The sequence below is a fragment of the Lepidochelys kempii genome, chromosome 14 (genome assembly GCF_965140285.1).
Source record: "Lepidochelys kempii isolate rLepKem1 chromosome 14, rLepKem1.hap1, whole genome shotgun sequence".
Lineage (NCBI taxonomy): Eukaryota > Metazoa > Chordata > Testudines > Cheloniidae > Lepidochelys > Lepidochelys kempii.
The window spans coordinates 6,446,894-6,460,723 of NC_136393.1; the positions used below are offsets into that span (position 1 = coordinate 6,446,894).

The 13,830-nt window shown below is 47.1% G+C and overlaps 1 protein-coding gene across 3 annotated transcripts in view; it reads left to right on the plus strand.

Annotated features, from left to right (window-relative positions):
- Positions 1-13,623, plus strand: part of FAM20A (FAM20A golgi associated secretory pathway pseudokinase) — a 42,430-nt gene extending 28,807 nt beyond the window's left edge. Inside the window, exons 6-11 of one of the 3 annotated variants that reach the window (XM_073312020.1) lie at positions 4,426-4,541; positions 5,875-6,055; positions 6,597-6,706; positions 7,860-7,941; positions 8,563-8,622; positions 11,510-13,623. In XM_073312020.1, the coding sequence (XP_073168121.1) occupies positions 4,426-4,541; positions 5,875-6,055; positions 6,597-6,706; positions 7,860-7,941; positions 8,563-8,622; positions 11,510-11,774 (814 nt within the window). In that variant the 3' untranslated portion in view covers positions 11,775-13,623. Of the gene's footprint in view, positions 1-4,425; positions 4,542-5,874; positions 6,056-6,596; positions 6,707-7,859; positions 7,942-8,562; positions 8,623-9,747; positions 10,715-11,509 lie in introns of those variants that run through there. The other 2 variants (XM_073312022.1, XM_073312021.1) reach the window with 2 other exon arrangements.
- Positions 13,624-13,830: the final 207 nt, after the last annotated feature.

A 13,830-nucleotide genomic window follows, 5' to 3' on the forward strand; every position in this document is an offset into this window, starting at 1 on the left:
GGAGGAAATGAGACAGGGTAGGTAGGCACATGGGATTTAATAAGCCTTTCCCTTTTTATACCCCCTTCCAGCCAAAGACTTCCAAGCACTTTACAAATGCTAATTAATTCCAACTCATAGCACCCACTCTGTGAGGCAAGAAAATGTTTCCTCCATGCAATGAATGGGGAAAATGAGGCACAGAAAGGCAGGACTAGAACTCAGGAGTCTCAACTCCCAGTTCACTGTTCTGGCCAGGCCACTCTCTCTCCCATCGCTAATCAAAACCTCTGCTCACCCTAAACTCCAAACAGTCAGACACTGTCCTCTTCCTCCCTTGCAGTAGCTTCCAGCTACAACAGAGCCAGGGTTCTTGAAATGCAAACCCTTCCCTGGGAGGCTGACACTGGTTTGCAATTTCTGGAAACAGCACTGGCTGTGAAATACTGCTTCAAAGTAGCTTAGTGGCTGGACTCCATTCTGAAAACAATCAGCCAAAAGGGGATACAATTAGAATCCCAGCTGTTGTCGCACATCCTCACTGCACAGATGGAGCCAGATTTTAGTGAGTCTTTATTTGTGCAAAACTCCTGTTGAGGTCAATGGCCCTTGATTATTGAGCTGCCGCATTTAGGTCCAGATCCAGATTTCAAACCCTTCCAAGTCTGGGAGAATTTGGATCCTATATTTTTAACAGAGGTTTGGAGGGATAAAAGGCCATTTGCTAAATCCAGATTTGTTTCCATTTTCGAGTCAGGCCATTTCCAAAGACTATCAAAGGAGACAGCTTTGCATTATGGGAAAAATCTGCAGCCACTCCTTGTGCCTAGTCATTACACATTTTGGTCCTGATCCTGAGAAGTGCTTGATGGAAGTCAGTAAGAATGTGCAGCGGCTGAGATCCTTTTGGGATCAGGCCTTTAATCATACAGAATATTCTGAGTCACTGTTGCTCACTGAGACAGGAAACAAACACCTGACAATGCAGGAGAGTTTGTTCCATGAGCTGCCACTTCAGAGGGAAATGCAGAATTGCATTAGGCCTGTTTTCCATACTGTAAATTCTCCAGTCCCTCTGAAGTGAATTACCAGCCCCATTCAAAGTGCTCACTGATCTCTAGTAAGGCAGAACACTGTTCTTGTCAGCCCTTGCCTTCTTTTCCTTGAAGTCGAGTTCAATTAGATAGGGGCTGGGTGACAGGGGAGAGCCTTTCATCTCTGATTTACCTGTCCAAATTTGCCAGTTTCCATCCCAAGCCTATTGGAAGCCTGATATAAAATGAGCCAGTAGTTTCAGTCCAGTTCCAGATGTCCTCATTCCAAAAGCAGCCATGAGTTGGCAGTGTTAGCAGAGACAGCGCAGACTAACCAACCCCAGAGGCGACTCGCCCTTCTTAACCCTCCAAGTGGTCTGGCCCTGTTAAGGATGGGGGCCATTTGGGGTGTAAAGCCTGGTCAACACACACAAAGTTGTACCGATTTAGTTACAGCGTTGCCTCTTTGTCTGCAGACATTCTTAGATGGGTTTAAACTTAGCTTATAATGGTTTAGAGCCCATCAGGACATTTACAGGTGCTGGCTAAATCGATATCACCAGTTTTAAACGTATGTCAAAGCATCCGTTGCTCCAGTTTACCTAAATCAGGTTTCAAATTGATTTGAATAAAACCGGTGCAACTTCTGTTTGCAGCAAGCCCACAGTGAAACAGGCTGTTACCCTGAGGAGGGCTAACCTGGTCCCCTTCACCAGCGCTAGATTACAGGTAACATAAAATGAAATCCCATTGGAAAAGGAGCCAGCTTTCCTCTCCCTCAGGAGAGGTTCCACTAAGCACAAGGGATGCGGCTGCTTTGCTGCTTTTTGCACTCCATCTTCTTCCTTTCACAAAGGCAACTTACATAAGGCTGGCTGTTAGGCCTGTAGCTAGATCATTCAAACCCCAGGCTAGGGAGTCAGGAGAACTGAGTTCTTTCCATTTCTAGCTCTGCCATTGCTCTGTGACCTGGAGCGACACACCTAGACTCCCTGTGCCTCAATGCCATTCAGCCTCTCTGGGACTCAAGTTTAACCATCTATAAAACAAAGCTAATGACACCAGTGTGACGCCAATTTTTAAAAAGGGCTCCAGAGATGATTCCGGCAATTATAGGCCAGTAAACCTGACTTTAATACGGGGCAAACTAGTTGAAACTATAGTAAAGAACAAAATTGTCAGACACATAGCTGAACATAATTTGTTGGGGAAAAGTCAACATGGTTTATGTAAAGGGAAATCATGCCTCACCAATCTACTAGAATTCTTTGAGGAGATCAACAAGCATATGGACAAAGGGAATCCAGTGGATATAATTTACTTAGATTTTCAGGAATGCCTTTGACAAGGTCCCTCAGCAAAGGCTCTTAAACAAAGTAAGCTGTCACGGGATAAGAGGGAAGGTCCTCCCATGGATTGGTAACTGGTTAAAAGATAGGAAACAAAGGGTAGGAATAAATGGTCAGTTTTCAGAAAGGAGAGCGGTAAATAGTGGTGTCACCCAAGGGTCTGTACTGGGACCAGACCTATTCAACATATTCATAAATGATCTGGAAAAAGGGGTAAACAGTGAGGTGGAAAAATTTGCAGATGATACAAAACTACTCAAGATAGTTAAATCCCAAGCAGACTGAAGAGCTACAGAAAAAGCCCGGGCAACAAAATGGCAGATGAAATTCAACGTTAATAAATGCAAAGTAATGCATGTTGGAAAGCATAATCCTAACTATACATATAAAATGATGGGGTCTAAATTAGCTGTTACCACACAAGAAAGAGATCTTGGAGTCATTGTGAATAGTTCTCTGAAAACATCCACTCAATGTGCAGCAGCAGTCAAAAAAAGCTAACAGAATGTTGGGAATCATTAAGAAAGAGATAGATAATAAGACAGAAAATATCATATTGCCTCTATATAAATCCATGATACACCCACATCTTGAATACTGTGTGCAGATCACCCCATATCAAAAAAGTTATACTGGAATTGGAAAAGGTTCAGAAACGGGCAACAAAAATTATTAGGGGTATGAAACAGCTGCCATATGAAGAGAAATTAATAAGACTGGGACTTTTCAGCTTGGAAAAGAGATGACTAAGGGGTGATATGATAGAGGTCAATAAAATCATGACTGATGTGGAGAAAGTAAATAAGGAAGTGTTATTTACTCCTTCTCGTAACACAAGAATTAGGGGTCACCAAATGAAATTAATAGATGGCAGGTTTAAAACAAACAAAAGGAAATATTTTTTCCACACAACGCAGAGTCAACCTGTGGAACTCCTTGCCAGAGGATGTTGTGAAGGCAAAGATTATAACAGGGCTCAAAAAAGAACGGGATAAATTCATAGAGGATAGGTCCATCAATGGCTATTAGCCAGGATGGGCAGGGATGGTGTCCCTAGCCTCTGTTTGCCAGAAGCTGGGAATGGGCAACATGGGTTAGATCACATGATTACCAGTTTTGTTCATTCCCTCTGGGGCACCTGGCACTGACCACTGTTGGAAGACAGGATACTGGGCTAGATGGACCTTTGGTCTAACCTAGTATGGCCGTTCTTATGTTCACCTGCTCAATTTTTTAAAGTGCTTTGAAGTCTGAAGAGGAAAGCAGCTAGATACCAGCGAAATATTGTTTTTTTTAAAGTGCTCAGTAATTGACAAGCTAAATTCAGTTTCACATTTGATTCTTGGAAGCTGAGTGATTGCTCAGTGTTTGCATCATGGCATTACTGAGCCTGCCCAGTGGTTACTGACTCAGGAATCAGCAATGGTTTTCCACTCCCAGAGTCATCATTAAAAATTCCCTCAGCCCCAGGCTGTTGATTATCCGAAGTGAGATCAGTGAGATGAATCAACTGAGACAATAGGCTAAGTGGCTCCTGGTGTGTGTGCGAGCCCCTCCCAGCTTCCCACTGTCTGTGCTGTGCTGTAGCAGGTTCAGCACATCTCTGCAGAGTGTCAAACACAACATTGTGCAGGTCCTTGGCGGTCTCTCACCCTCGAAAGAGGCAACAGACTTGTATGGATACACGATAAATTGGCTGGGGGAAAAGATGCTTAGAATTACAGCAGATCCTGGATGGAATAGCCAGTCTCCAAACTCTTACAAGGCCCAGCTGTCGAAGCAGTAAATCCCAGACCACACCTCTTTTGGTTTGGAGTGTAAAATGGGCTTGCATATTTGCTAGAGATCACACAAGAAAGATTCTCATTTGGCAATGTTGTCAGACTTTTAAAAAGGAGCGTGATTTCAGAATAGAAACAAGCTCTTTTATATGGAGCGGGGTTTGGATTCAGTTGCTGGACCATTTCCCCAGCCCTACCATGTGCCGAGAAACCATTTCCCTTCCCCACCTCCTGGACTCTGCTTCAGTACCCTTTGATTGACACATTTTCACTTTTGCACAGGATCTTGGATTTCCGACGGGTCCCGCCCACAATCGGAAGGCTGATCAACGTCACCAAGGACATCCTGGAGGTCACCAAGAATGAAATCCTACGGAGCGTCTTCTTCGTTTCACCCGGTACGTGAGTGAAGATGCAGAAGCGAGTTCCTTTTACGAATACATTCTGCAGTACCAAGCGGATGGGGAAAGAGGTGTACACAGGAAAGGTCCAAAGGAAGTGTGCGCTAGATGCTGCATTGGAGAGATCAAACTCTGCATGACACATGTTTATAATAATACCTCTATCGCGTCTTCCACCAAATCAGGGCTGAGTAGCGAATGAGGCTGTTGTGTTTAGCGCCCCTGCCTCATTTGTTGCCGAAGGTGGAAGGTGTGTAGTGAATGAGGCAGGGTATTGCAGAAAGAGAAAGGATGATCTCACAGTTAAGGCAGTTGAATGCTGATCTGGAGAACTGGATTATATCTATGTGATTAAAGAGTGTATTGTAATGCACAAGCACAAGGAGGCTGAATTAAGCACAGGCAGCTCCAAAACTGGCATCTCCTAACTTCTGAGCACTTGTCTTGGCAACCTTAATAACGTTCTGTTAGTGTGGTTTGGTGTATGTAACATTATTATGTAGCTAGTTGGAAATGAAGTGGGGAATAACAGGTGGGCTATACCCAACGCTCACACTCAGACTCCATCCTGTAGAGGGCAGTGGTGTCTCTCTCTCGGACATTATGACTTGCAGTCTCTTCAACAGGTAGAGAGGTAGATCCTTCCGCCAATGTAAATTGTTACAGCTCCATTGACTTCAGTTTACATCAGCTGAGGATCTGGTCCAGAGAGTGTTTTGCTTCCATCATTTGCAACTTTCCTACAGGATTTATTCCTCCTCCCCCTCCAGGGGCGCCTGAACGGGGGGGACCAGAGGGTCATGGCTCCATCACTTTTTACTGTCCGTAAGGGCGAGCCGGCAGAGAGGAGCAAGCAGGGGGTGGAGTCTTGAGGGGAAGAGGCAGCGCAGGGGCAGGAGCCTGGGGAAAAGGGGCAGCGCAGGAGGGACGGAGACACAGTTTGGGCACCAGTAGCCCCTCACTTGTGAAGAGTGTCCACCACTCCTGCCCCTCACAAGCACACACACAGAGACATAAGCCAGTGCTGTATGCAGCTGGCTACAGCTAACGCTACGGCACACCCTAATGAATTGGTGGCCATCTAGGACTTCCTGTTACAATGCTAAATGTCATAGCCACTCAGAACTGCCTGGCAACACTGGGATCTTCCTGCTGCATAAACAGCACTTCCAGCACCTGAGTTAAAGGTGAATCTCCATTGGGTGGTGGCAATGTAGGGCCTATGACCCAAAGCAGAGCCATTCCAACCCCACCCAGCAGAGGGCAGCGGTGCACATATACAGTAGCCAATTCATTATATGAACTAGCTGGCTCTCTGTTCTTCCCGTAGCCAGCAACGTGTGTTTCTTTGCGAAATGCCCGTACATGTGCAAGACGGAGTATGCTGTGTGTGGGAACCCTCACCTGCTGGAGGGATCCCTCTCCGCTTTCCTGCCGTCTCTCAATCTGGCCCCGAGACTTTCCATCCCAAACCCCTGGATCCGGTCCTACTCGTTTGCTGGAAAAGAGGAGTAAGTGGGTAAATGCTGCAGCTCTGTGCAGTGGAAGGAGGCAGCGGAGTAGCAAGAAGGGGGCGAGTGGTCATGCACGTGGGGGAGAGGTGGAGACCAAGACTCAGAGGCTGCCTGCATGTAGCCTACCAGCTCCTAATGCCTGGGCCTGATGCAGCATCTCTCCCCTCCAGCTGCTGCTATTAGGATGCAGTTTTAACTCAGCTGAAGGGGAGTGGGGGAATATCGTTGCTGTGGCCAAGAGACAACAAACCTGCCAAGCAGGGTAGCCAGCTAAATGTGGCAGGCACTGAGAAGCAGTGTGGGCCAAACTCAGCCCTGCTGTAAGCAGCTGGCACTCGTCAGCAGAGCCACTGCTGCCCGTGCCAGACTTGAATCCAGCCCTTGGCGTCTCAACTCTGCCCATTCTCCAGGCTTGCAGAGCCGTAGCAAGGCAGAGCTGGCTGGGGCAACTGCGATCACATCCCTGCCTTCGAGTAGCTCCTGGAGGATGCGTTTGAGAAGCCGCCTTGTGTTCATGCTTCCCCTCTGTTTCCTGTAGGTGGGAAGTGAATCCACTTTACTGCAACACAGTGAGGGAGATTTACCCCTACAACAGCGGCAACCGGCTGCTCAATATCATCGACATGGCCATATTTGACTTCTTGATCGGTATGATGGACAGAACAACAATCCCCTGCTCTCCTCCTTCCCCCCGCCTCCCTTCATCTCCTTCCATCTTCCTACACCTCCTCCCTTCGTCTAGTCATTCTTCCCTTCTACACCCCCCAGTAATTCTCAAGGTCGCTCAGAGGCCAGTTTTCCAAATCTTACGCTTGCTCCGTAGAGGTGGTTTGAGAGACTCCTACGGTCTCCGAGGCTCCCTTCCCTACCGCAAGCACACAATGCCCAGCCAACACAGAGCCCCTTGGTGACCCTATGGACACAGGTAGTGCTTAATTTGTAACAAAGTGCCGGGGTTCAAGCAGTTTTACATTCATAACGGACACAGCAAGCCCAGAGGTGCCGGGGCTCTGAACTGCTGAGCCAACAGGTGCTGGGGCACAAGGACTAAGGCAGTGGTTCTCATTATCTTTTTATTATCTGGAGCTGGGCAGGACTGTGCAGATATGCTTCTATCCACCATCCCTCTGCAGCCTGCCCCGTTGTGGTCTTGTCTCACTAATCAGACCCTGGCTGCCAGGTTGAGGTCAACTGATGTAGAAGTTTATAAGAGGCGCCAATATCCTTTCATCCGGGAATTTATATGCCCTCATCACTGTAATACCTGAACGCCCTTGGCACAGACAGATGTCCATCTTGTACTCACCTTCCTGGAGGAAGATCCAGGAAAGGGAGCCTGACCTGGCGAAAAAAAACACAGATCCTGGAGTTAGTAGCTCTGGGGTTCATCCCCTTAGGTGACTCCTTTCACCTCACTCTGTGCCTCAGTTTCCCCAACTGTAAAATGGGGTTAATCTCTCATAGATTCTGAGACACTATGGAGATGAGGGTCATATAAGCACCGCACTTAGCCAGCAAGGAGGTAATTTCATTACTGCTGGTAAAGCACTCTGAGATGAGATCCTGGGATTGGGGGTACTAGGGAGAGCAAACTATTACCGCTGTCAAGTAACGCCAGGCCTCCTGACTCACAGCTGGTGTTGCACAAATACTCCACCCCAAGCCAAGTAACCCTTGCTCAGCGCGGGCCTGAAGAATGACATAGCACCAGCGTTTTCACGCTGGCCAGTTCAAAGGGGCACTCAGTCACTACCCAGCATATGGCAAGACCAATATGCTCTCTCTCTCTCTCTCTCAAAAGGGAACATGGACCGTCATCACTATGAAATGTTCACTAAGTTCGGGGATGAAGGCTTCCTCATTCACCTGGACAATGCCAGAGGGTAAGGCACTCGCCCCAGCAATGAATTTTGGGGCACCTGGAATGTGAGGAGAGCAGATGGAGACACAGGAGGGGGCTGAGTACCAGGGGGCATGGAAGTAGGCAGACTGTGCTGGGGGTCAGATTGTGCTGGGGGGACGTAAGTGGGGCCCAATGAAGCTGGGGGGTGGGCAGATGGTCCAATGGTTCAAAAGGAGCGGATGATGCTGGGGCCTTGGGAGGGGGCAGACCTCAGGTGGCACTATGAGTGACTTGAACTCTGCCCTGACATCCTAGAATGTGTATCTAAATTTACTTTAGGGAAAGAATTTGCTGCCCATGAAAATGAAGGGCATGTTGCCCAGGCATGCACAATGGGGATATGACCTGCCCCTGCACAGCACGCTCTAACCTGTAACATCCCTGCTCCTGCAGCTCCTGGCATCTCAGCCTTTCCAGAACGCCCCATGGCCAGTTTTGTTCCATTCTGTTATGGGAACCAAGGAGCAAGGGTCTGATGCAGACAGGTGTTGAGTGCTTCCTCTGAACACTTCTCATATAGGCTCGGACTCTCTAGTCACAGCTGTGTGTCCAGGGCATTGGGGGTAGCAGCTGTTCACCCTTGCCTTCCTTTGGCCCCTAGCTTTGGAAGACATTCCCATGATGAAACCTCCATCCTGGCTCCACTCTCCCAGTGCTGCATGTAAGTGAGATGGCAAGCTTGGTTAATTGTATTTGCTAGCCAGTCATGCTAGGGAGTCACCTGCATTACTACAGGGGAGTTTGGGAAGAGAGCAGAGTATAATTTTAATTCTACACGATATTCTAGCATAATGCTCGACACAACCGTAGGATTCTATAGTGTTACCCCCACACAGTCCCATGCTCCACAATGCTGCAACACGCTTTATAGCACAGTGGTCACCAACCAGTAGATCGCGGTCGACTGGTCGATCCTGGAGTCTCTGACAGTCTATCGTGATCTCTGGCTGCTAAAAGTCCAGAAGCGCAGCGGGTCTAAGGCAGGCTCCCTGCCTGCCCAGGCCCCGTGTGCTGAGTCCCGCAAGTGGCCAGCACACCCCTATGGGGGTGAGGCCCCTGAGGAGGCGGGGGGTAGGGGTTCTCCGCGCTGCTCCTGCCTGCAGCTTCCATTGGCCAGGAATGGGGAACTTCAGCCAATGGGAACTGCGGGGGCAGTGCCTAGGATCAGCGGGTGGAGACATGTCCCTCCCCCCTCAGGGGCCGCAGGGATGGCCACTTCCAAGAGCAGCACGGGGTCTGCCTTAGCCCCATTGCACTGCAAACCAGGAGTCACCCGAGGTAAGCACTGCCCAGTGGGAGCCTGCACCCCAACCCCTGGCCCCAGCTCTGAGCCCCCTCCTGGAGCCTGCATCCCAACACTCTGCCCCAGCCCTGAGCCCCTTCCTACACCCAAACTCCTTCCCAGAGCTTGAACCCCTCACCCACTCTTGCATCCCAACCCCCCGCCCCAGGCTCAGCCCAGAGACCCCTCCCACACTGCAAACCCATCAACCCCAGCCCCGAGCCTGCACCCCTCCCCCTGCCCCAGCCCAGTGAAAGTGAGTGAAGGTGGGGGAGAGCAAACAACAGAAGGAGGGGGGGATGGAGTGAGCAGGGTGGGGCCTTGGGGAAGGGGCAGGGCCTATCCTGGGTTGCACTTAAATTCAAAAAGTGGTCCTGTGTAGAAAAAGGTTGGAGACCACGGCTCCAGCATGATATTATAGTACTAAGCTCTACAATGCTGCAGTATACTAGAATATTGTATCACATTACACTTTCCAACTCCTAACACTTTCCGTTTCTCTAGTGCCTTTTCAGCAGAGCATCTTACATCATATCAAAAAAGCCCAGCTGGGCCTCCCAACACCCCAGGAGTTACATAAGGAACATGAAATGTTGACAGATTTGGTGCAGAGGAGCAACTCTTTGAAACAGCCTTCGTACAGCCACGCTTTTGTAACGCCAATAGACGCTGGCAGCCAGGATCAAACCTAGGACCTCTGGCGCTTACTTGCATGAGTTAAAAGATACATCTCTTAGCCAAGGCTGTTTCAGGCTCATCAATCGCTAGCTGGTCTAGGTGCCATTAGAGGGGGACAGAGTGCCACACCAAGCAGGTGTGGGTTACACTTTCTTCCCGAGAGGTTGGGTTGCTCATCTATACATAGGCTTGGAAGGATTAGATTTTTGTTAGTAAATGTCCACACACACTGATTTCACTATACATGCAGAAACCAATGAAAAAATATTTCCACCACGAATAATAAAAATGTACAGATAGGCAATATCTGAAAAGTTATCAGGGTTTGATTAAAGGCTATTTACTTTGTCTATTGTGACAGGTGATGTTGTCAATGTGTGTTTTAATAGTTATAAAGCTTTAGCTTTTTGAATCTCATCCTCTGCTGTCATTCAATAATTGTCTGACCTCCCCCCCACCATAATTTCATTCAATGGTAAAATCAGTACGAATCAGGGAACAAAGGCTTAACACCCGCTATTTTGCGCAACTGTGAAAATTTTAAATCAACACTTAAAAATAAACCTCAATCGCCATCAAAATGATCAACAAATAAAGGTACAAGGTGAATTTCAGATCCAATTCTTTAGAACCCTGCCCGTAACACTCAGACAATCTCTGCCTTTTAAAGGCCTGGGAGAACGTTGATATAGTTAATCAGTCTGGTTTCCCCCTCTCCAATTATTAAAAAGTGCTCATAAATTTTACTATTTGAATCCTATTTCAGCTACTCCCTTATTAATTCACATAAATCAATAGCTGAAAGTTAAATTAAAGGGAGTCATGGTGAGAGCTGCTGTTCCCTGTGGTTTCTCTTTAGGAAATGTCTGACTTATTTCTTTACCATTCCTCAATTTAACCCAGCTGAGACTCTGGCCCCGTGTTTGGTTTTGTTTTTTCGAAAAGGACATTCTTCTGGTCTTAATGACTCTAACGGAGAAGCTACCAGATCCCTTAGCCAGCTGCACCAAAGTTCAGTCCCCTTCATTGTTAAACATTAACATCTTATTTCCCCTTTGAGTTTTTCCTAACTTCAGCTTCCTGTTCTGCCTGTGTCTATTAAGCTAAAGAGCCTGCTAGATTCAGGTTAAGGTATTTATACAGATAGGTCAAGATATGCTCTAGTCCCAGATATTGCTGTTACTATCACTTACAAAGTGCCCTCAGTGTTTTTATAGCTCTATAGCAAAAGAGGGCCCTTGTCCTAGCTCAACAAAAATCTAAAGCTAAGCAGAGAGAAGACTGAGACCAGTGCTTGGCTACCTTGCAGGGTGTCTCCTGGTTGGTAAAGTGCCTAGAGGTTCTCGGCTCAAATTTCACGTAGCCACACAAACATGTATCATCCCTACCGTTGTTACACTTTAAAGGAACAGAGTGTTCTTCACTTCCATCGAAACACCACTTTGCCAAAAATACTGTGACAAAAATTAATTAAACCCATTCTCGCTGTCGCCCACTGGCAGATTGCTGGGCTGACACAGCAACTTAGTACTGGGAGGATACAAAAAGTTGGTGTAAAAGTGTCTGATCCGAGTCCTTGTTTTCCCAGAATAAAGAGGACAACATTACTACACCTGCAGCTCCTGGCCCTGCCTGAGTACCGGCTCAGTGATGTCATGAGGGAATCCCTCCTGCTGGATCACCTTGCACCTGTCCTCACTGAACCTCATCTCTTGGCTTTGGACAGACGTTTGTGGCTCATCCTTAAGACAGTGGGGAAATGCATAGACGCACACGGAGAAGACAAGGTTGTGGCCAATGACACCAAGCAGCTGGAAGTGCCCTTGTTTGACAGAGTGATGCCAACCAGCTAGAGCCTTAAATTCTTTGGAGGGGCAGGGAAGAGCCCCTGGGAGCCAGCCGGTGAACTTTAATTGCTGATAATTTTCACCTACACAAGCCTGTTGGATTGAGAGTCAAAGCTGTTTGGAAGGGCTTAGATTCTTACTGGGCTTTTATGGTGACTGTGCCCAGCAAGACTGTTCCACTCAAGCTTCAGTGCATGGGGTAAACTTTTGCAAGTACATTTGCAGGCCAGGGCCTGACCACTAGACTCATTCCATGAGCTGCTGTCCCTCAGTGGAGCAGCACAGACTCATCTGCTTTGTAGCTGCAGGAGAAGAGCCTGGGCATTGGCTTGCTGTACCTGCATGGGAGCCACATCCTGTCCTTGACACCCCAAAACTGGATCCAAGAATGAGGCTTGAATAAAGCCATGCTGAAAGGAAAACGTGCTTAGCACGGCCAGGTTCTGTGAGAGAGCTCATACACTTGAGTAAAAGTGGCCTTCATCACTGCAAGCTAGGGCAGCATCTGTCACTTTAAAGTCAAGAAGGCTCATGGGGCCAGCTCAGCACCACCTGTCTACTATTCATGCAATCAGAAACCCTCCATCAGCCTTGGGTAAAATGACAAGAAGCTCCAGGTGAGCTGTGTGTCACAAGGCCTACACCACAGAGCCAAATATTTGAGTTTTTCCAGCTGGTGTTATGAAGGGGGGGGGAAGGGGGAGGAAGAGGAATTATGCTGTGTGTTGCAAAGGAGAGGCAATTTAACATTCATAGTATTTAGGCCCCAGCAGTGCAGCTCTGCAAAAGATAAAGAGCTTGACAGAGATACATCCACTCAGCCAAGAGCATGACTGCCTTGAGAACTGGGATGCTAAGCAAGGGGCTCTCTCTCAGGTTAATGTAGGCACAGAATAACAGCTTTAAAAACCAATATTTATTTAAGCAATTGTTAAGCAGTTCATCAGAACACAGTGGAAGCTTGCAAGAGATTCATCCTTCATTCTCTCTAGCACCTCTGCAGATTTCAAAAAGTATCATAGGAACTGGAGACCAAAAACAAAACATGCCAGCTCCTCAAAAGGCCTTAGATAAGCTGTCCTCTTCCCCTTGCCTCCCTAGGATGAGGCTTAAGAATAGTTTGCTAATTGAATCTTTACCAACTGGTTCCATTTTTTAAGTGTTCAGAATGATGGAGCTGAGTTTTTTGGTAGCCTAATGGAAGCAGTTGAGAACTTGTGTTATTTTCCAGTGATTTTTCCAGTGATTTGTGCCAAATTATCAACACCACTGTATTCTGCGGTGTGCTTGACAGAACATTTGACACCTGTCAGCTGAGAATTTGACTCAGATTGCATTTGATGCATTAAGCCTTTACAAACAAGACACATGGATTTCAACTAGAGTTCTTAACCATCTTTGAGCAAGCTGCCTCAGCATTAGTTTTGTTGCTAGTTGAAATTTACTATTTTAAGTCAGTGAGTTTTCAGTCATGATAACAGGTGCAAAATGAAGATTAACCTCAACTCTAGCTTAATCAAGTCTGTCCCCATCCCACATACCACCTTCCCCATGGGACTGTACTTTAAACTTCCCCAACTCCAGAATGATTTTTAAATTGGCTGTATGTCAACATACTATAACAGGTCCACAGCAGACTGCAATTATCAGTTGGAGTAATCAGAGTTGTGTTTTGGCAAAGCTAACATCTTCTCAGTGATTCTGTGGCAATTGTTAGTGGTAAATCTTTGCTAACCCAGAGTGGGAAAGCAAGACAGATCCCCAGTTTTTCCTGTCTGAGGAAGTTTGATTTGTTGTGTCTTTTATTAAAGCTTCCTCCAATATTTTAATGTAATAAAGATAAGAAACCAAAGAATAGGTGCCTGACTTGAGTCTTGATTCCATCAAGTGTTTCCACTTTGAGCTTTTCTACCAAAGCAACTCTATATAAAGCAGTTAACTAGTTCTCTATTTTCAATCAGTGCTCAAAAGAGCTCTGCATACTGGTGGGGGTTCTCCCTCCTGCCCCTTTTACACCGATTCTAGTACAGCAGAGAATCAGTTAAAATGAAAGGAGTTGAGA